Source organism: Musca vetustissima, unplaced genomic scaffold (genome assembly GCF_032173495.1).
Source record: "Musca vetustissima isolate MV318-11 ecotype Yass unplaced genomic scaffold, APGP_CSIRO_Mvet_v1 utg27930, whole genome shotgun sequence".
NCBI classification, from domain to species: domain Eukaryota; kingdom Metazoa; phylum Arthropoda; class Insecta; order Diptera; family Muscidae; genus Musca; species Musca vetustissima.
In genome coordinates this window covers 224,205-248,146 of record NW_026881088.1, presented here as the reverse complement: position 1 = coordinate 248,146, position 23,942 = coordinate 224,205, and the positions used below count along the sequence as shown (strand labels likewise).

At 35.8% G+C, this 23,942-nt stretch overlaps 1 protein-coding gene across 1 annotated transcript in view; it reads left to right on the top strand.

Moving 5' to 3' along the window:
* The first annotated feature begins 5,787 nt into the window (after positions 1 to 5,787).
* LOC133327156 (AF4/FMR2 family member lilli) overlaps positions 5,788 to 23,942 on the top strand; it is a 216,543-nt gene continuing 198,388 nt past the window's right edge. The window contains exon 1 of the mRNA XM_061535722.1: positions 5,788 to 5,836. Coding sequence (XP_061391706.1) covers positions 5,808 to 5,836 — 29 coding nt within the window. The 5' untranslated portion in view covers positions 5,788 to 5,807. The remainder of the gene's footprint in view (positions 5,837 to 23,942) is intronic.

The following is a 23,942-nucleotide window of genomic DNA, read 5'->3' as shown; positions in this document are numbered from 1 at the left end:
CCTTATCATCTAGAGGTCCAAAGGTCTATCATGCAGGTCTGATTATCATCCATGCACATGCCTATGCATTCACAGGCCAAGAGTATTTTTAGCACAGCTCAGAGCATTAATTGATGACACTATAACTACAACATGACCAACATGGCCTAGGACCACACGACACGGTCGCCTATTCAACTGTCCAGCTAAAACTACTCACCTGTCACCGAATTCCCCTTTGGACACAGGTCATACATGCGAATGCGGGAAAGGCCAATTGGATCAGTTAGACAGTCTGCTGCAACCTTCTTGAATTCTGATACAGAGGAGTCAGAACGAGACAATACATAAACTTCTTCTATTCCAGTTGCTAGAACTACAACAGAAAGTATAGAAGATCTTCTGTGGGTACAAGTCATACAGACTCTTCTAAATATAGACGGCCTATGCAAGGTCTTCTTCCCCCATTCACACCAACACCTTTAGAAATGTCTTCTCAGAAAAAAATCCCCTTTAATAAGTGTCATTATATATTAGTCTGTATGACGTCAAACTGTGGCAATGACTTTGAATCGCAAAAATAAAACGAAAAATTTGCCATCAATGGTTTATATCTTCATACCTCACCTCGTCCTTCTCTGCATCTAGCACACGCATTCATTCAGTACACACCGCAGTCACGCCATAGCAACAAGCTGATGAAGAAAGTGTCAACTCAATCTCCTACTCGTTTGGCATTTACACAACAATGACCCCAAACAAATGAACCGTAAACGAGTCATAACAAAAAAAAAAAAAAAAAAAAAAGAAAAGAAAAGACGAAAACACATGAAAGAAATGTGTGGATATGTTGATATTCGGGTTTAAATAAAACAAACACCACACACATGATTTTGACGACAGCCTCTCTACTTTGTAAATGTAATAATAAAAATGAAGTCTCCTTCAAGTTCGGCCGGGCGGATTTATTTTTTGCACCCTCAAGGGACACACACAAAATATCTGGATTTTTCTATGGGTGGCTAGGAGAAAACCAAATACCATACTACAGGCACTCACTGATTAGACCTTCCTCAAAGTACGGAGTATTAAGGGTGTCCGTTATATGACAGATATACCAAAACGTGGACCGATATATATAATATAGTATGAACTTTTGACAACTAATGAAATCAGAATCAAATTACAACCAATTAGGTTGAAAATTGTCCCCTAAATAATCGAAATACCGAATTTAGGGGGCTCCGTGTGGAGCTATTTAACCTATATATACTTGCCCTATAGGGCTCACCCTTGTACCTCTCTCGCAAACCACACCAAACTGATGTTGTTGCAACTGGAATAGAAGAAAGGAACATTGTTACCAATTGTTCTAGTTCTTCTGTACTGACTGCGTATTTGTTTTATCTGGGTAGTTGAATTGAATATCATGGGTATCGTTCGATCAATTCGTGCTCAATAAGACTTAAGGCAGTTGCTTAATAGTTGAATTTTGCATTCGAAAGGTATACGATGAAAGATAAAAGGCGTGCCAGTTTACTCTGTAAACCAAACAGCACATGTTACGCGCCTACGTCGACGACATCGATATAATGGAATCTGTCCTCCATCGACATTTGTGTTTTGTGTCCTTTCAGCTGCCTAAGAGGTGAGGACAATGGACTTAGTGACGGATATTTTCAGATTGAAGAAACTTACAAGATCACATATGTAGAAGTTTATTCTCTCGTATATCTTTAACAAATGAGACCCGATGCCATTTTAAAGAAACTTACAAGATCAGCTATATAGAAGTTTATCCTCTCACACTTCTTCAACAAATGGGGCCCGATGCCATAATCATCGTAATACATTACGATCATTCAAATACACAGACGACTTGAAAATACTATCAAACGTTACAGCGAATATAATGGGTTAATTCGTGATCTTAATCTGCCCTCCTTCGATTATTATGTTTAGAGGGATTTTCATTTCAGCCGTCAAAAAGGTGAAGAACGTCAGCATAGTGACGATTTTTTTCATTTTCCTCGGATATAAGAAAGGCACAATATCAGTTATGTAGAATTTTACCCTTTCACATGTCTTCCACATTGAGACCCTATGACATAATCATCGGAATACATTACGATTCCAATGCCGTGTCGTAGTTGTAAAATGTTCGTAAGGTAGAAGTTTCAAAGTTCTAAAGAAATCATCCCACCTTAGAGAATTTCCTTTATCACTCGATAAGTATTCGACTTTCTTTTTCTGTTCCACGATGAATTTGACATGGTTTACGGTATCGAAGGCCTTCAATGTACATTTTTCTAGATCACTGCATTCTCACAAAACAGCGGATTCTTACCAGTTGTTGTTGCCGTTTTTTTCGTTCGTAGAATCCTTTTAGTTCTTTTGGGTTTCTCCGTCTTTATAGAAGATTCTAATTCTGCAGTAGTTTTTCGATGCTATCGCAAGAAGTCGATGAATTCTCCAGGCAGTCTCCTTTTACTTACGGTTTGTTCAGCTTTCTGTCTGTACCTTCTGATGGGATGTTAGTTTTTTTTTTTCATGGCATTTGTCTGTTCATTCGCATCACCCATAGGAAAATCTTAACACTAAATAAGCGAAGACCCAACCACTGAATTAAGGGATGCGTTGTTTCTATGTAGCGATAGATGACAGCCTCATCATTTAGGAGAAGGGACAGAAGATCAGGAATATACTTAGCTGGAATAAGAGATGATGAAACTAACTAAAGACTTATCGTGTTGGATTGCGAAGCTCTATGCTCCCAAGAGCATTTGAAGGAGAAAATATTTAAAGGAAGAGCAGGAGATAGCATAGGAAAATCGCAACCTTAAATAAGAAAAGACGCCGACCACTGTACAAAATTATAGCCCCGTAATTTAGGATAGGCTACACCGGATCAATCATATACTTAGCTGGAATAAGGGAAACAATGAAATGATTAATGGAACTTTCAAGGACTAATCGTGTAAGATGGTAATGCCTTGTAGAAACCCTATGCTCTAAGAGCCGTCAAAGGGAGAAGATTGCGCCACCCACAGGAAAATTGCAACACTAAATAAGCAAAGGCTTCAACCAATGTACACAATTCAAAAAGTGTTGTTTATAGGTAGATGACGGTCCTATCTCCAAGCTACAGTAGATCAATCATCTACATAGCTGGAATAAGAAAAACAATTAAATGCATAATGAAACTAACCCAAGAACTAATCGCCTAAGATGATGATGCTATGTGGAAGCCCTGTGCTCCCTAGAGCAGTAGAAGGAGAATAACAGTCAAAGGAAGAGCAGGGGATAGCGTCACCCAGAGGAAAATGGCAACACTAAACAAGCAAATACACCAACCAGTGTACACAAATAAAGGTTGCGTTGTTGCTATATAACGATAGATGGCGTCCCCATCATCTAGGACAGGCTACAGCAGATCAAAACCTAAAATAAGAGAAACAGTGAAATTATTAATAAAAATAAGTCAACTCCTTTGCTTCCAAGAGTAGGAAAAAAGAAGAAAAATAGCCAAACATAATTTTGAAGAGAGGAAAATATCCAGTTACAATTAATTTAAAAAATAATTATATTGTCCATCTACGGCAATTTCGACTGGATGGATGACTTTTCAAGAAAATAAATATGTAACTCGAGTTGTTTCTATGTAACGACGGCTGGCAGTCCCATCACCTCAATCAACTACTATAGGGAAAAATAGTCTACAAGAATTTCGGACAAGGGAAAATTACCAATTACAATTGATTAAAAAAAATTAAATTGTCCTCCTAGGTAAATTTTAATGGGATCAATGACTTCAGTGCGACAATCCCATTATAGCCCTAGGAGTTGATCTTGAAGTACTTTATGGGGTAACTGTAACTAGATATCGAGGTCCGGAAGAATTAAGAATAGCTCTATAGTGACAATATATGTCAATTTGTTGAGTAAACATAACCCTACCATAAGCAATTCTATTTCTCTCTCTCTCCTATTTATTACAATTTATCATTCCTCCACCATTTCCTCTACTTTTATTTAAATAATGTATATATTTTTCCGCTTAAAACTATCTCTGAACTAAAAAACAAAAAAATTTCGTTTTTTTCCTTTTCATTACAGGGCGACGAGAAAATTCAATTAAAACCAAATTACCAAAAAACTGTTGAGCAAAAAAAAAAAAAAAAAAAACAACAACGACAACAAAAACCCAAATAAAGAACAAGTTTTGTTTCCCTTCTGTTGTTTTTTTATTTTGGGGTAACGCAAAACAAACTTCTTGTACATACTGCAGGATGAGACGGAGGAGAAGATAAATAATACACAGCATACAATCAGCCAAAAACAACTTACTAGAAAACACAAAACGACAGAAAAAATAGTTGCCTAACAAAACAAAAGCAATAACAAATAACAACAAATGTATAATTTATATAATATTAAAAAAAATAGTAAAACCTCTTTCCCCCACGCAAAATAAAAAATAACTTCCCAACTCTACGGAAATAATCTCCCAGAATAAAATAAATAAAAAGTTAACTTTATTATAAATAAAAATAAATAAATAATTGTAAAAAAAATATTAAATAAATATATTTTATTAAGCCCGCTAAAAAAATAATTTCTTTTGAAATAAATGTCACAAGAGAGTAGCTAAACATCAAGTAGAAATTTATGTAAAAAATATAAATATTATTAACCAAGTGCTTACTTATAATTAAAAGTAATAATCTAAAGAAATCGTAATTTATATATACATATAACTTAAAAAATAATTATAAAATACCTCCTCTTATTCATGATTAGCATTTTCATTTGATTTGTGTACGTAAAACGGAAATGCTTTAGAAAACCCCCAGCTTATTTGTAAAACTAAACAAAAATATATTCCAGACAACAAATCAAATTATTCTAAACTAAATATTTATATTAGAAAAAAAATAAAACACAGAACAACAAATTGGTAGTAATTACGCAGTAAACAAATCACATGTCAATCAAGCTTTGCTTAAAAATAAAATAATTAAAAGAAGAAAAGCAAATTAATAAATTAATCAAATCAAAGTCAAAAGTTTTGCAAAGGACTTTATTTAGTAATAAAGAGTTATATATCTTAAATAATAATACATATATATTTTGTCACATAAAATTACAAGAGACAAAAAGAAACGGCTTTAAATGTTGTTTAGTTTCCACATTACAAGAAAATACAGTAATAACATTAATTGTACTGGCGTTACGTGCTTACGTCACGCACTAATTGGGTGTTCTGCGTAAACATACACAACACAGCTCTTTTTCCTACTCTCACTCACACGCGTCAATAGGCTTTCAAAATAATAACAGATGACTCTCAGCGTCAGCACGAGAGCGAGTACACACATAAGAGAAGATAAACTGCAATCTCTTATTGTAACGGTCGGTTAACTACCAAATTAGAAAAGAGAGGATAATTTGGATCTCTAACTGCTGATTTACTACCAAACTCAAGTAGGAAAGCCTTTTGAGAGTCTAAAATTCTCCTCAACAAAAACAACTATCCTTTTTTATAAATTAACAAAACAAAATCGGAGAGAAGAAATCAACCTAGACCAAACTAAACCAAATCAAAGTAACTTTCAACTAAATTCTAATTAACAAATAACTTCAAACACCAAAAACAAAACAATCTGCGTTTTTTTGTTTTGAAAACCCAAGCAAAACACCAATCACATTCATAAGAATGTCTTATTGTCGTCGCAATTATTTGTAAAGGAAGCAGAAGAAGCAGCAGCAGTTTTCTAACCTACAAAAATACAACTACGAAAAAACCAACTAGCCCAAATGCAGCAACAATGGATTTGAAAAAAATACTAAAACCACGGTAAGTTTTATATTCAATCAATTTCTTGTGAATAATTTATAGGTTCTTTAGAGATAGATTTTCTGCTGTTAATTTCACTACGTAGCCTCTGCAACTTCCTGATAGGTTGGCCGCTATGTACTCACTGATCACGAGCTCGGCTTGTCTCTCCCTTTCATACACTCGTTCGGGAATTTCAGTATGCTTTTAGTCGCATTCCCGACGCTAAGCCTCTGGTGCTGTGCCTCCGTTAGCTGAGAGGACCGGGACTTCTTTACGAACATAGTGCCAATGTTAACGGGAACATGTTTACATCTTCATTAGAATTTAAATCTCAACTAAATATTTCGGGTACAAATATACTAATCTATTCTTTTCAATTCATCAAGTTTTCCGTGTAAGCATTTTCCCTATTCTACTTGTAAAGCATTCTTCTTGAATACTCCATAATATTTCTATAGGATTCAAATTCGGGGACTGATGAGGTGTATGAAACACTTTTGAAAAATTATAAAACATCCATTCTCGAAAGGCCTGGGACTTGTGTTTGGGGTCATTATCTTGTTTTTCACATTGATTTAATTAAATTCAGGCGTCGGTCTCTTACTTAACTTCACGATCACTCACACTGCCTTAACGGTTCCTCATGATCTTTATTTCGTCTCTGCTTAATTGCTTTTAAATAAAGGCCCACGATGGTTTTTTATTTCGACTTGATTAAAATCACTTTAAATAAATAATAATACGTCCACGAGGGATCTGCAATTCTACCTTATAATCATATGCCCACGACGGCTCTTGTTTTAATAGATCTTTTGCATTATTTTTCTGCTTGTAATTTCACTACGTAGCCTCTGGAACTTCCTGATAGGTTGGCCGCTATGCTCTCACTGATCACGAGCTCGGCTTGTCTCTCCCTTTTATAACCTCGTTCGGAAATTCCAGTATGCTTCATTAGAATTTACTTACTTACTTAGCTGGCTTGTTACAGAACGGTTGTTCCATAAGCCGAGCTTAAACAAGATTTCCAAGCGCGTCGGTCTTGTGCGCAAGTCCACCAATTTGGAAGACCACGTTCCAAGATGTTATTTTCTACTTGGTCTTTCCATCTAATTCGTGGCCTTCCCCTTCTACGGGAACCATCAGCAGGCTCATTTTTATATGCTTTTTGAGCTGGGGCATTTTCATTCATCCGCACAACATGGCCTAACCACCGTAGTCGCTGCAGCTCAATACGACTGACTATATCGATGTCCGCGTATAAATTGTAAAGCTCGTGGTTCATTTGACGCCGATATTCACCCTCGACGCAGATCGGTCCGTATATCTTTCGGAGAATTTTTCTCTCAAACACCCCAAGAGCTACCTCATCTGCTTGCGCAAGTACCCGTGCTTCTGATCCATATAATAGCACGGGTAGTATCAGCGTCTTGTAAAGTGAGAGTTTGGTCTGGCGGGAGGTGGCCTTGTTTCTAAACTTCTTACTTAGACCTTAGTAGCATCTGTCTTTCTCCGAATTTCACAATCTTTCTCCGAATTTCAAAACTGATGCCATTCGTTTTATTTATGGCGGTACCAAGGTATATAAAGTCTTTAACTACCTCGAAGCTGTAGATCTCAAGTTCCACAGTTGGTCCGAGTCTACTGGACGTCTTGCGCGTTGATACCATCAGCTTGGTCTCGCCGTTTACTGCCAGACCCACTTTGGCAAACTCCTTTTCAATTTGTTCAAAGGTGGATGTTACCGCTCGCAATGTTCGACCCATTATATCAATGTCATCAGCGTAGGCTAGTAACATGTGTTGTTTGGTGTACAGAGTGCCATGTTTGTTCACCTTTGCGTCTCGTATGACCTTTTCCAGTAGGATGTTAAAAAGATCACACGACAAATTGTCACCTTGTCTGAATCCTCGTTCGGTATTGAAGGGCTCCGATAGGTCCTTTCCTACTTTAACTGCTGACCTTGTGCCACTTAAAGTTATCCTGCATAGCCGTATTAATTTTGCAGGAATGCCGAACGCAGACATGGCTGTAAACACCTCTGAACGGATAGGGCTGTCGAATGCGGCTTTATAGTCGACAAATAGGTGGTATGTGTCGATGTGTTGGAATTTACATCTCAACTAAATATTTAGGTTACAACTGTACTAATATATTCTTTTCAATTCATCAAGTTTTCCGTATAAGATGCCTGCATTTTTCTACTTGCAAGGAATTTGTCTGGCTCTAATAATTTCTCCAAAATACTCCATAAGTTCTTTATAGGATTCAAATCCTGGGACTGATGAGGTGTATGAAATACTTTTGAACAATTATAAAGCATCCATTCTCGAGCGATCTTGGACTTGTATTTGGGGTCATTATCTTCATTAAATTGAAATGTTATCCCCAATCTCAATTATTTAGGACTACATTTCATACAATGTTTTAGGATGTTTAAATAATAAATCTTAATCATAATTCTTCAATAAAAACCAAATTTCCTACTTCGGCTGCGCTCATACTTCTCCATACCAATACAGAGTCGTCTCATCCGAACTTTATTGTCGGAATTGTGTGCTTAAAATCGCACTGCGTCATACCTTGCTTGGTCCATCCGACACAAACAAGTTAAATATGCTTTCATCAGCCAAAATAACAGATTTCCAAAATGCAAAATCTTTTTTTCGTGAACCTGAACGAACTCTAATCCGGTTTTCGGCTTTTCGGGGTTTATGAATGATTTTTCAGGGCAACTCTACAATAAAAACCATGCAAAATTTTTCGAATTATTTCTAGGTTACATTCTAGGTTACTCTGAATGCTGTTTACGCTTTGTTTAGCCTATTGATTACTTCGGTATATGTATCACTATGCACTTTTTGCTCAATGCTTCCCATGTGACAATTCTGGTACCGAAAGCGTTCTTAAAGTCGACGAACATGTGGTTGCATCGTTCTATAGATTGATCTATTATGATTCGTAGGATATTGGTCTGGTTTAAACAGCTCCTATTTGGTCTGAAGATGGCTTATACATCAATCAGATTTTGGTTTGCTTTTGAATAATTTTTTTTGGTATTATGGCTTCTAGAATTTTGTATATGGTGTTAAGCAGTTGCTACAATCTTTCATGTCGCTATATATGGATAACTTCACAACAATGTCTTCCTTTAACGTTCGAGCAATCATTCTTCCTTCCAAGTTGATATGATGCGAGGTCTTTCTTCCAAGTTTATATGATGCGTGGTCAAAATGGTTCAGCAGAGAAACACTTTATTCTGCTGCTTTATCCAGCGTTCGAAAATAAACATTATGGTACCGTTCCATAGTGTTCTGTACCGCACCAAGGTGGATAGGTACACTAAAACAACGTACTGTACCGGTACACAAACACTAAAAATATTTTTAGCGTTACTGTTCTGGAGCACAACGAAAATCTTAGCGTACCAGCTGCGGTATACTAAAAAATCGTAGTGTACCGACAGCGGTACACTAAAAATCGTACTGTTCCACTGGTCGGAACAATAAAAATGTTTGTGTTCCACTGGTCGGAACAAAAAAAATGTTTGTGTTCCACTGGTCGGAACACTAAAAATGTTGGTGTTCCACTGGTCGGAACACTAAAAATGTTAGTGTTCCACTGGTCGGAACACTAAATATCGTAGTGTTCCACTGGTCGGAACAATACAAATCGTAGCGTTCCACTTACTTGAACGTATGTTTTGTTTATTTGAGGTAAAATGAGATCAAATAATAAAAAATAAAAATGAATATAACTTTATTTGCAATTACAAAATGTAGGTATTTTGGTGAGTTTTTGTGGCAAAATTATACAGCTTTGGATAAAATTTTTATTAATTTACACAAATCTATTGAAAAACAAATTAAATCTATTGAAAAACAATAAAAATATAAAGTTTATTCATACAAAAAATAAAAGACAAATACATCATTTTGTTTTCCGCCAAGTGGATCACTACGATTTTTAGTGTTCCGCCAAATGGAACACTACGATTTTTAGTGTTCCGGCAAGTGGAACACTACGACTTTTAGTGTTCCGGCAAGTGGAACACTACGATTTTTAGTGTTCCGACCGCGGTACGCTACGATTTTTTAGTGTTCCGACCGCGGTACACTATGGTTTTTAGTGCTCCGACCGCGGTACACTACGATTTTAGTGCTCCGACAGCGGTACACTACGAATTTCGTTGTGCTCCGGAACAGTAACACTAAAATATTTTTTAATGTTTGTGTACCGGAACACTAACGCTAATATTTTTTTAGTGTTTGTGTTCCTGGTACGGTACTCTATTATAGTGTAACGTTTTTTTTTTGCGAACACTGGCTTTATCACTATTGTCTCTTTTATTGATTTTTTCTGTGGAATTCTGGACGCTACTAAATTCTTCTAAATGTTCCCTTTGTCTTCGAACGCATTCACCGTTGTTTATTAGCAGCCTACTAATGGAATATTTTTTGATTGGCTTCTGATACACCTTTTGTTTGTGAGACTTACTATGGCTCGCCGTAGGTTACTCATGTTGTTTTGTCAAGATGCTCGCCTATTTTTGTCAGTTTTTTACCTTTTTTGCAGCTCTCTTCACTTGTTTTGCTAGATGTTTATACTGTTCTCTTGTGATATTGTTGTTGTTTAACAGAGAAATTATATTAAATTATGTAGCAACTTCTCGAAGGACCATTTAGAAATGTAATGTCATAAATTGCCGATGTAGCGAGACCAATCGGAAACCAAGAATAATAGAAATTATATTGTAAATAAAATGTGAAACTATTCGGTCTCGAAGGACCATTTCAATTAATGCATATAAGAAATCGATTTCTTGCGTTTCAAATTTCCTGAGACATGAAACTATTTCCAATTACAATTTCAATACATATCTAAAATATGATTATGCTGTCTTTATTCTTGTCGAATATACATTTCAAATGGATTTCAAATTCAAAGAATTACAAATATCATTTCTTCGACGAATGATCATTTGACATCGAATGAACATTTCTTCTAATTTTTACATTGTGAATGGTCGACAACAATTTGCATTATTCGATCAACGGATATAAATCCACACTACGAGGTATATCTTGCGTTCACGGATAAGTGAACAGTTTTTCATATTATTCTGGTTGCAAGGAAGAATGCAATAACATATTTTTATTACAGACCTTCGTCTTGTAGGAGTTTGTTAGAATTAGATAAAATAGGGTTGTCCAATGATGCATGAAGTAATTTGAGTTAGATTGCGGGGTGTAATCTAAACTACAGACTGATAGGCATATGTAGGGTGTTGTATGTGACATGGGTCATAAGTAAGTGTGTGTATGATCTCTCCATAAGATTTATACAGATTTATGGTATATACGCATGTGTACATTGGGTATCTCTCGTTCTTACGCATTAGGACAAGTAGGTAGAATTTTATTTTTGTAAGTAGTTCTTAAGTAAAATATTTTACAAAAAATCAGCGTTCTACAACCACAACGACGTTCCATAAACAACTTGGGTACGTCATAAAGCCGTACACAGTAGAAATTTAATTCCGAGATCGAAGGACATAATTCCACGTCCTTCGTACTCCCGTTGTTTAATTTCCAGATCGAAGTACCATTTTATCACATGAATCAATCCCAAGAAAATATTTCAAAAACTACAACTTCAGAAAAGAAATGGTTACACTAAAAAGTCAATTTGTTTATTACTTTAATTAATCTAAAGTAAGGCTAGCATGTTATCTATTTTATATACAGTTTGCTAGGATAACGATGTATACCTCCTAGTGCTCATCTAAAATATTTATTACAACTTTTAAACAGAGAATAATTAAAAAACTTTAGTTTTTAAACACTTGTACGCACACACACTGTGAGTAGAATAACAAACTATTGAAAACAGACCAACAAAAAATAAAATATTTCACGCACACAAACAACCTGACAAATTTTACAGAACCTTCACCAACATTATGCCGAGGAAAAAGGATCAGGGAAAGTTGCCAGCCACCCAAAAGACAACCTTACATCAACAGGAAAAATTAAGAAACAAATGAAAGAAAAAGAGAAACAAGTACACAAACTCTATCAAGGCGAAATAATAAAATACACAAAAGGAAAACAAAACTAAATACCTTGACGAAAAAATACTTAAGGGTGATGCCTGGTGAATGGATTTCCCATTGGCTTGGTTACAACAGGCAACCGGAGGCGGCGTAATGTTGGAAAGCGGCAAAAGACGAAAGACACAGAAAACGAAAATAAAACATGGAAAAACAAAACTTTAACAAGAAAATTACTACACGTTTGTAAAGTTTGTGGAATACTTAGAGTTTTGAAGCTTGTAAAGTTTTTTCGCCCATCTTATTCTTCAAATTTTCTGTTCTCTGTTTTTTCTTCTTCTGAGAAAGTTAAGTAGTAAAGAAATGAGAATCAAAATAATTCAGAGAAGAAGAACTTAAAATGGAGCAAAAGTGTATATAAATGAAAGGTCAACATTTTGATTATTAGTTTAGATTATTTCTTGTTGATTTCTTATGCTAATGAATTGCACCAAAGAGGAGTTGGAAGAGAGAAGACGATTTTGGATGAATTCCAAAATATTTGTAAATGAAAAAAATATTTATCTAGAAAATTTGCCGAGATTTAACTGTGTGAATTGTGCTAGGGAATTAAAAGCATTCATTGCTATGGGAATAAATACGAAATTTGTTTACAGGTGTGTTGTATGAGATTAATAGTTGCCTATAGAATTTTCATTGACTAGAGTTCAATGTTGAACTAAATAGCTGAAGCATACAAGTATTATGTGTTTTTTTAAGTGAATATGATTTTCTAAATAGAGAATATTAATCCGAGAAATAATTCTGTAAACTGTATTATTGAAATAAAATAATTCATTGCGATAAGAACCCCATAAAATTCTCATTGACTTGAGTTCAATAGTTGACTAAATAGTTCAAGCATACAAGTAATATTTGGTTTGTTTTCTAGAAGTTACACATAATATGTAGATCTAATGCGAGATGTGGAAATGCAGCCTTTAAAAGGAACTGGAAAATGCCATACATTTCCCAAGTAAAGCAAAACAAGTTTACTAAAATAAGTCCGCACTTTTAAACCTAAGTCGAAGGACAATTTCTTAGTGAAATATGAGAGCTTTAGCACATAGCAGAGCGGTATATAAATAAATACAAAAAAACCTTTAGATTATTTAAACTGATAAAGAAATTGACCTGTTTGTGTAAACATTTATTTTCTTCGATTTTTTTGAAACCTTATGTCCAGGGACCATTTCATTAACGAATGAATATATTTTTTATTGATACAATTACAAGATTTTAGCAGATGCGGTTGCCGTCGACTACTTATTCAGATAACGGAACCACCTTTGTTAGAGCAGTCGATATTTTAAAGCGTGCTCGATAAGCTTTTATGAAAAATTTACAAAACAATTCGATCACAAACAATTGTCACCAGAATCCTAATTGGAATTTTATTATATCCTGGCGCTCCTCATATGTCCAATTTTGTGGGAGGCAGGACATAAATCTTTCAAATTTCCCTTGAAAAAATGTATGCCGAAAATGAACTTCACATTCGAAGAGTGGGTCTTTTCCAGGATTTGGCGCAGTGTGAAAATCTAGTCTATAGTGGATTTGCCAGGTCTTACAAGCCGCATTGATAAGATCCAATAATATCATTGACCGTAGGCTTCAGTCGTTCATACAGAACGCTGGATAGCATTTAATATGCGATAGAAAGGAGACAAACTCCTCTATAGTTGCATCCTTTTTTTGTACACGGGATACAGGATGCTGTGGTTACAACCATGCATGCATTCCTCTAGCCAAATTGTAGTAATAAGTTGGTGCATGCTCCAGATAGGCATCTGGCCACCGGTCTTGGATAGTTCGGCTGGTAATCCATCGGCACTTGTTGCTTTATTATTATTATTAATTGCTATTCTCACCTCATCTTGGATCTAAACCGTCATCTCTTATTGGTTCTAGGGTATCATCTTCGCCGCTACTATTTGATAACAGAAGCTTTGCAAAATGCTCCTTCCAGATTCTCTGTGTATCTCTAACCAGGTTTCCTTCTTCACCTCAGGAAAATGTATTTGTACCAAACCCTTCGGACTTCAATCTGACTCCTGTACATCTCGATTTGCTAACGTTCAAATTGTTCTTGTTCTTTCTTATTTATTTTGCTTTTTTTGAAAATACGTTTCTCATCTCTGCTTTTCTCCCGACAATTCTTTCTCGAGCTGCGTTTTTCATATCAGTAACATTGCGGCACTCCTGATCGTATCCCGGGTTGATAGTGGTCTTCCGTACCCAATTGTTCTGTGCCATTGTACTTCTATATTATTATCGGGACAAGGATTACTTTTGTCAAGCAAGTGGGACAGTTGAGCGGAGTAGACTTCTCCTATCTGTTGTGTTTGCAGGTTTCGACATCTAGTTTTCGTGTTGTGTTAGATTGCATCATTGCTGCTACATTAAGACGAGAGCGAACTTTGGCTGCTCCAAGGTAATGATCCGAATAGATATTCGTTCCGTCTGCCTGTGTCTGAGGTAGTAATGAACAAATGCCTCAGGATCATTTGCAGGATATTCTGGCCCAGCATCATATGTAATATAGAGCTGTGGACCGGTAACCGGGAATCCATACAAAATCAGATTAAACGTTGAAAACGAAGATGGTTGGTTCTTGTTGAATATTTGTACTCTAGAATAAGATTGGAATTTTTGTTAGTGCCATATGTGGTATGTTTTGGAGGGATTACGGGGAGTAATCTACACTACAGATTGATTCTGATGTGTAGCGTGCTTGCCATATGTGAGATAAAGAAATGTGTGTGTCCACACACTCCACTCTCTTTTACACAATAGTCTAAGAAAGGTTATGTTATATTGTATGGAGAGGGGGGCACCTTTGAACACTTTTTGCTTTCAAGCCTTATATTTTTTTTTATTTTATAATTTTTGGTTTCTTATAAATTTTAACTAATTGGTACATATGTAACCTTTAAAATGAATATACATATGACATACTATAAGCTTTATAAATATATTTTATTACTGTTTTAATGGACGAACTCAAACTGCCCCCCCAGGGGGGCAGCTTTGAACAGGGGTTGGCATTTTTGAACGACATGGTTTTTTACAGTGCTTATGTTCAAATATGTATGTATATTATTCATACATATCAGAAATGCATGAATTCATTAAAAAAATATAAAAATGTTCAAAATTTAAAAAATTTAGAAAAAAAGTTATTAAAACATAAAATGACTTAAAAACAAAAATTAATATGGTGAAAAATACAGTTCATTTCGTAATCTTATTAGCCCATTTGAAATTTTGAGAAATCGGAGCCAAAAGTTAAAAACTCTTTTTTTTTACTCGAGTTTAATGGGCATGTTTAAAGGTGCCCCACCCATGGCATTTTACGGAAATTTAAAATAACTTTTTTTGTAATAAATATATATGAAATGATTGTTGGAATGCAAAAAAATTGTTTGACGAAAGAAAACTATCACAGAATTCTTCCTGCGTCCTTAGAACCAAATGAATAAAAGTTTACAATGACACTGAGAAAACATGGTCACCCATGCACAATTTTTCGACAACTAAAAAAGCAAGCCAAAGTGGTTTACGCATATAGAGAACAAGATTGCCATATACAAAAATGTGGTTGCGGGTCGGAAAAATATTAAACCAAGATTTTATGGGCGCTGTTCAAAGGTGCCCCCCTCTCCCCTAATACTTAGTTCTTAAGGAGCACTTTTTATTTCAATAAATTAGTGTGTAACTGCACAAAGGCGAAATAAGACGTGCTTTCACTACGCGGAAGATATCCGCCTCAACCAGAAAATATCAAATTGTAAATTGAAAATTCAATGACACAATCTAGATACTAGGGAGTATTCATTGGCCTGCGGAAAGGCCGTCTATGCAAAAGAGATTTATGTCACCTTATATTCTAATAATCAACCTCGACAGCAGCAGGATAAAACAAATTTGGTATAGCGCCACCCACAGGAAAATGGCCACACTAAAAAGTAAGGACACAAACCTCACAAAATTTATGTAGCCGTTGTTACTTAGCGACAATAGATGGCAGCTTCCTAGAACAAGCTATTGTAAACCTTCCGAGGAAGCTTCTCCTTTTCTATAATATAGTGCAGGTAATTTATATAGGGATAAATTATAATCATTCGATCAAAATAATTTGTATTGGTCCGCGGTGTTAAAAATATCTATAATTTAAAGTTAAGTTTAGTTCTAAGCCAGAATATAAAAAAAAACTGGAGTATGAGAGATGAGAATATGTCCTTTCCTTCTATTACACGAATATTTTACTCCACATGGCTAATATTTTTTGGAAAATTTTTTAAGTAACGCAATTTTTTGCAGAATTTGCTGTCTAAATTCCCAAATTTACTTTCCATCCTTCAATTCTAATACACCATGTGCGATTGTCTCTATAACACTTCTTGCTTACAATAAATTATGGTATTCCAAACGATATATTATTCGGTCATATATATTTATTGAAATTTACTATTTTTTGAGGTCGTTATTATTATTCAGGACCAAAACAAACTACTGAAATCCATTGCAAAAAAGCATACTGTTGATTTGAGTATGTACGTATGTGTATGAAATAAAAATGTGAATGTTGTGTTTTGTGGTTCATATAAATTAATGTGAGTAAATTTTCAATTAAAATTTTCTTCCACACACATACACTCTCTCTCACAATTGACAATCATAGACCATACATACCTTCATACTCTATCAAGCCCTCGATCCAACAACCAGACATCCATTTAATATATATACACATATATAATATTTTCAACCTTCTATCTATTCATTCATCTATCTATCTGCTTTACTAGCACTTTCTCTTCTCTCAAATACCAACAACTACTACATCATGGATGAAATTATTTCCAACATTAACATTGTATTGGTGTGTATTGTGTTTGTGTTTTTTTTTTTTTGTTCTGTTCCTTGTGTCTGGATGGCTAGCTTCCAAAATTCCTTTGAGATGAAAATATGGATTTGCCAACAGACTACGACTACTACTACCACCAATGCCACTAGCATTTGTGTATATTACATTTATGTGTGTGAGTATGTCTGTATATTTTTGTGGGAAATATAATAACTTTTATTTTAATTTTAATTATCGTTGTTGCCAAGGTGAATTGGCCGTAGTAGTAGTTTTGTGCCAACAACAACAGTGGTAATTATGTTAAAATAGAGAACAAATCGAAACAGTTTGACTTTTAGAATGAGGACAAGTTCTACGAATTGTATCCAAAAAATAACAATTAAGTTCAAAGTAGAATATTGATCCTTTGAGTCTGGCAAAAATTTGTTAATGAATATTAGAATTCGAAGAATACAATTCGGTATAGTTGAAATGTTAGGCGCCAAATTACGACTAACATCTTTGATATACTTTTGAGTGTCAAGTAGTGTGTAGTCGAAGGACCAAATAAAATATATGTCAATAAATTCGAAAATGTATCATATCGACGACTTATTACCGCTGAAGCTTGTCGAAGGACCATACTTATGTACATCTATACCGCTGAAGCTAATCGTAGGACCAATATACAGTTGTATACCATGGAATAAAAATATTGTAGGTTGTATGGAAAACAGTCCGTCACTACAAGAAAAATCTGCTTCTGGTGTGATGACAAATGTCCGAACCTTCACACTGTTGAAATTAATTCGTAGATGCATTTCCCAACAATGCATAAATGCAACGTATCAAGGTAACGACATTTGTAAGTCACATTGCCTAATATACCCTATGAGCCGCTTGACCAACGGCGAAACGCGTAGCATTATAGATGTAAGGCTGTACCTCTCTGGCTTTCCTTTTCATTGCAACTTCGATCATGTAGCTCATCTCTCAACATTTTATTTACGCAATTGATTAAGCCTTAAATCAGAATCCACGAGATGGAACTTCAAAAATGCCATATTAATTTGTTTCATACTATTTCAAAATTGATGCATTATCTTATGATAGGATTATCTTATGACATATGGATTCTATCCTTACACCCTATTTATGCTGAAAATTTATTGTTTTTTTAGTATTTTCACTGCTTACATAAACCTTATACCCTTCGTAGAATATTTAGTTTCGGAATTATAGTCGAAAGACCAAAATTTTATTTGATCAACGCTTCTCTAGAAAATGGCATCAAGTCGAAGGACCAAAAAATTGATTTATTATATTTTCAATATTCCATTTTTAATCCCGTTTTTGTAAATGAAGACAAAAAAGGAAGGAGAAAGACAATTGATACTCATTTGAGATATCTCAAAAATGTATGGATTCTGTTGCTACTTTATCGATCGTCTGAAAACATTATAATGGAATAAGTTTTCCCTCGTTAAATAAATCTAATGACTTTATTACTTCTTCTTCTTCTTAGCTGGTTTGTGACAACATTTGTTCCATAATCTGTGCACAGATTTTCCAATTTGATATACCATGTTTTAAAATGTTATCTTCCATTTGATATTTCCACCGAATTTGTGGTCGTCTCCTTCTGCGTAGACCTCGTATCTTCATCATTTCTCACAACATGACCTAACCAAAGTAGTCGCTGCAGTTCGATACGTTTGACGACGTCAATGTCCGATAATATGGTTCATTCGACAGCGATATTCACCGTCGACGAAGATCTGCCCATAGATCTTTCGGAGAATTTTTCTCTAAAACACTCCAACAGCTGCCTCATTTGCTTGCGTAAGTACCCATGCTTCAGATCCATATAACAGTAAGGTGTGTGAGTGTGAGTTTGGTCTGGCGAGAGGTGTCCTTGCTTTTGAATTGCTTACTCAGACCATAGTAGCATCTGTGGGCCAACTCTATTTTTCTCCGGATTTCAATGCTGATGTTATTAGTTTTGTTTATAGCGGTACCGAGGTCTACAAAATATTTCACTACCTCGAAGCTGCAGTTTTTAAGTTCCACAGTTGATTCAAGTCTATTGGACATCTTGCGCGTTGATATCATCAGCTTGGTCTTCTCGCCATTTACTACCAGTCCTACTTTGTCACACTACTTCCCAATTCGTTCAAAGGTGGCTGTTACCGCTCGACATGCTCAAATACTAACGGTTAAGAAGATATGACAGAACCAATGAGAGATGACGGTACTGATTGTACACCACCTAGGCAAGATGAGATCAGAATAGCAATTATTCTCGGGTTCAAATCCACTATAGACCAGATTTTCACACTGCAATATACACATTCCACCTATTCGGAGCCCTTCAATACCGAACGCGATTCAGACATGGTGACAGTTTGTCGTGTAACCTTTTTAATGACACTCTGATACCAAACATCATATGACTTTATTACAACCTTCGTAATTCCGATCGAAGGACCAAAATTCTATTGGATAAACTCATTTTTTAAATCGACATGAAGTCGAAGGACCAAAAACGGCTTAAAAATCCTCTTCAACTGTATATCCTCAAGATTTCTATTCACACTAAAAACACCAGTTTTTAGTCGACTGCAAAGCCGCATTCGACAGTCCAAGCGGCTCAGAGGTGTTTAAAGCCATGCCTGCGTTCGGTATTCAGAGGCGTTTAAAGCCATGTCTGTGTTTGGCATTCCTTTAAAATTAATACGGCAATGCATCAGAAAGGACCTCTCGGAGCCCTTCAATACCGAACGAGGATTCAGACAAAGTGTCAATTTGTCGTGTGACCTTTTTAACATCCTGCTGGAAAAGGTCATACGAGATGCAAATGTGAGGAGAAATTGCTCTCTGTACACCAAACAGCATATGACTTTATTATGCTTCGTTATTCCGATTGAAGGGCCAAAATTCTTTTTGATAAACTCTTTTTCTAAATATGAAGGCGAAGGACCAAAAACGGTTCTACAGCCCTCTTCAACTGTATATCCTCAAGGTTTCACATTCACATCCATTTGGAAAAGGAAGACATTAAAAACCCCCAATGTCCTCCATTGATACGATTCTTTTACGTCTCTAAATATTGACATATCTATTTTCAGATGTAATTCAAAGAAAATAGAAACTAGAAGAAATCAACATTTTTATATTCTCTTTCTCTGTCACTTTGTTGGGGATATTTTAATGTTGACTAACTCAAAATATGTGTCATCGGCTTGTCATTGACGAAAGCATCAACAAATTTAGTTAGAGGTCTGGTGTGGTGGACCTCTCTGATACAGACAGGCACCTTTGTGGCAACATCGTCATCATGAGCTTCATATACATACTTGGCATGAACATTCAAACAGATAAATAGATATACTGAAAATACAACATTTATACCTACACATATGCCTGGGTTTTGCAAGTTAGGATATGAGGCTCATGTAAATGGAACACATTCTCCTCCCCAAGTTCTCCTCTTGATTTGTTTCTATACATCCCTGATAAAATTTAAGCAAGTGTTTGGGTTATTTATTAAATTATTGTTTCTCATATTTATTTAGTTTATTTTTACCATTAAACTATTTAAATTTTGTTATTGCATTTCCCTTAACTCCGATTTGTTTCTGTATCCTTTGAAAACTGTCATCCAGTTTACTCTGTGTGTGTGTTTTTTTAACCATATATAGGTACACTATTTCCATTTTCCGCTTGATTACTGAACCCTTAGTTGCAACTAAAAAGAAGAAAAAACCCAACAACGCCCAATTGACAACCATCTTCTTTGTTGTAAGCTTTCTCTATCTCCCAAAGGACATATATCTATCCCTTCTGGGCTAAACTCGGGCACGTTTTTCCTCCCTCATAAACATTAATACACCAACTATTTGCCACATCCTATGTGCCCAACTCCTCGTTCCTCCCCCCTACTGTATTAAAAACGCCCCACAAGAATGTTGGCGGATGTTAACTTAAGTGTAGACGGAAGTATGGAGAAGTGAGCAAAAAAGGATATGCGGAAGGATATTGTTGTATTCGCGTTATGTTGCATTTGCCATCTTGGTGGTCGGTCTCTCGTTCTCTATTCATACTTCGTGGACTGAATGCCCGACTGACTAACTGTCTGTCTCACTGGTTTCATCGCTGTCTAAACTAAATTACTTGGTTTGGTTTGTCTTTATTTTCACAACTTTCGCCCCATTTCCCTTTCCCCATTGTGTGTGATGTTTTTGTTGCTGTTGTAATAAATCATGGTTACATGATGGAGTACATCATTAGCAAACAATACTGATTGATGTACCATAGAATGTAAAATAACAAAAAAGAAAAAAATGAAGGGAGAAAAACACTAACAATGTTTGCCATTTTACGATGTGTGTTGTGCTGCTAATGAATAAAAATTTCGGAAAATAAAACTCCCAATAAAAGAAAAGAGCGCCATCCCTAAAATTCGAGATAGGTGTGATAATTGATTATCAGGTCGAATGACCAAATTTAACTCTTCGTAAATGAATGGTGGTTAATTTGGCAGAATTTGGAAGGACCTGGCAAATCCACTATAAACCAGATTTCCACACTGTGCCAAATCCTGGAAAAGATCCACGAAAAACACATCGACACATTCCAACTATTCGTCGACTATATAGACGCATTCGACAGCCCAATCCGCTTAGAGTGTTTAAAGCCATGTTTGCTTTCGGCATTCCTGCAAAATTAATACGGCTATGCAGAATAACTTTAATTGGTACAAGGTCTGCAGTTAAAGTTGGAAAGTACCTCTCGGAGCCCTCCAATATCGAAAGAAGATGCAGATCCTGCTTGGAAAGGTCATACGAAATGCAAAAGTGAACAGAAATGGCACTCTGTACACCAAACAGCACATGTTACTCGTCAAGGGCGATGGCAGCGACAAAATGGATCGAACATTGCGAGCGGTACAGTCACCTTTCAACGAATTGAGAAGGAGTCTGCCAAAGTGGGACTGGCAGTAAATGGTGAGAAGACCTAGGTGATGGTATTAACGCAGTAGTCCCGGGCCAACTGTGGAACTTCAGAACTACAGCTTTGAGGTTGTCAGCGATTTTATATACCTCGTTACCGCCAGAAACAAAACTAATGACATCAGTTTTGAAATTCTGAGAAGAATAGTGTTGGCCAACAGATGCTCAGACTATGGTCTGAGTAAGCAATTTAAGAATAAGTATATCTCTCGCCAGACCAAACTCACACTCAACAATACGCTGATGCTACCCGTGCTGGTGTATGGATCTTGAAGCATGGTGTGTTTGAGAGAAAAATTCTCCGAAGATCTACAGGCCGATCTGCGTCTACAGTGAATATCGCCGTCAAATGACATCTCGGACATCAGAATAGTCAGACGTATCGAGCTGCAGCAACTACGGTGGCCCCAACTAAAAAGGCATATAAAATCGGGCCAGTTGATGGTACACTCAGAAGGGTAAGGTCACGAATTCAATGGAAAGATCAAGTGGAAGATAACATATCGAAACATGGTCTTTCAAATTGGAATAGCAGCACACAAAACCGGCGCGCCTTGAAATCGATTGACAATATTTCGAAGTTGAACCAAAATCGTTTGATTTCGCTAAAATAGAACACCATCCTTAAATTTGAAATTTGTTTATTTTCAAGTCGAAGGACCATTTTTTGTAACTGATTGTAATTAATTTGCCTGCTTAATCTAATTCCTGATAATATTTACCTTCAGTAATATGAGATATTCTTTATATTAGAACGACACAACTTCTAGAGACATCATCTGAAATGCTGGCATATCTGAGGGGTATAGACATCGTTGGTTGAGTGTAAATTCTATTGTCTGTGTGCTTCTTAGTCAACTAATTAATCCAATACCATTTTTGTAGTTCTACTTGTCATTTTGCTTTAAAATGTATTTCAGTCTCGGAGATCACTCTTCATTCGATAGGATCACCCTTTTTTGAAGGATAGGATTAACTAATAATATTATTAATTTAATTATGTTAGCGCCATCTATAAGTTAGTCAATTATTATGTCCCAATTCACATAAGTTTGGTATCCTCATCTAGTTTATCAGTGTTGATTCTCCAAAGATAGAAATTCAGAGACAAATTCAAATCGATGAAGAAGTCGAAGGACCAAATAATATTCTATTTAGAGGACCAAAATCCTATTTACTGATGGTTGTGTCGAAGGACCAAAGTTCTGTTCGAAGTTAAATCAACAAAATCAATAGAGTAAAGTATGTAAATAGGAATTGTCCATTTCCCATTATTCTAGACATGTAGAATTTTAGTGGTGTCATTTTCCTCTATTTCTTTTTCCAGTTTTTTTTATCCTCAAAGTTTTTTGCCACGTTTCTTTTTAGCAATGAGACCTCATCTGAGAAATAAAAGAATATGGGAAGACATGAGAGATCATATAAAGGCACTTGGATAAATAGGTTAGGAAACTAAATGAACGAACGATTTTGGCCAAGTTCCGATTGTTCCTTATCCGAATAGTTGCAATGAATGATGCCTATTTATTCTAATGTGGACAAGCAAAGAAAACTGCATGATTCTCTAATGTAACAGAAAGGAAATTCAGGGACATAATTGCAGCTAGGTCTTATCTCGAATACCCGACGAGGAAAATTCCCTCATTGTTTGACCCATTTTTTCATGTCTTCCTATTTTCAAATTATCTTTGTCGTGCCAGCGACAACAGTCGCACAAAGCAATGTAGACGAAAATAACTACAAAATTTTTACAGTTATTTTCATAGTTCATTCCACGACTAGGATGCATTCTGATATAACCGACATTCCTCCTCCGACTATACAGACAGACTATTCAGACAATTTCTATGGAAAAAAAGTCTGCGACAACGCCAACAGTTTACCCCAGACTAACAGCAATTGCAAAACGACGACAACAAAAATAAAAAAGGATGATGATGACAGTAAGCCAAAATTGCTGTAACTAACTAACCCTGACTTCCTCTTACAAGCCTTAATTTCCTTTAATATTTCCACTCGCAGTCCGAACCACCTTTCTCTCATGCCCAACTTCTTGCCACTTGACAGGCAAGAAATTGTATGGGGTTTTCTCCCATTTTGTTTTGTGCCTACGTAATTTTTTTCTTCTATAAACACAATGTCCTTTTTCCTGCTGGCTGTGAGGTGTCTGATGGT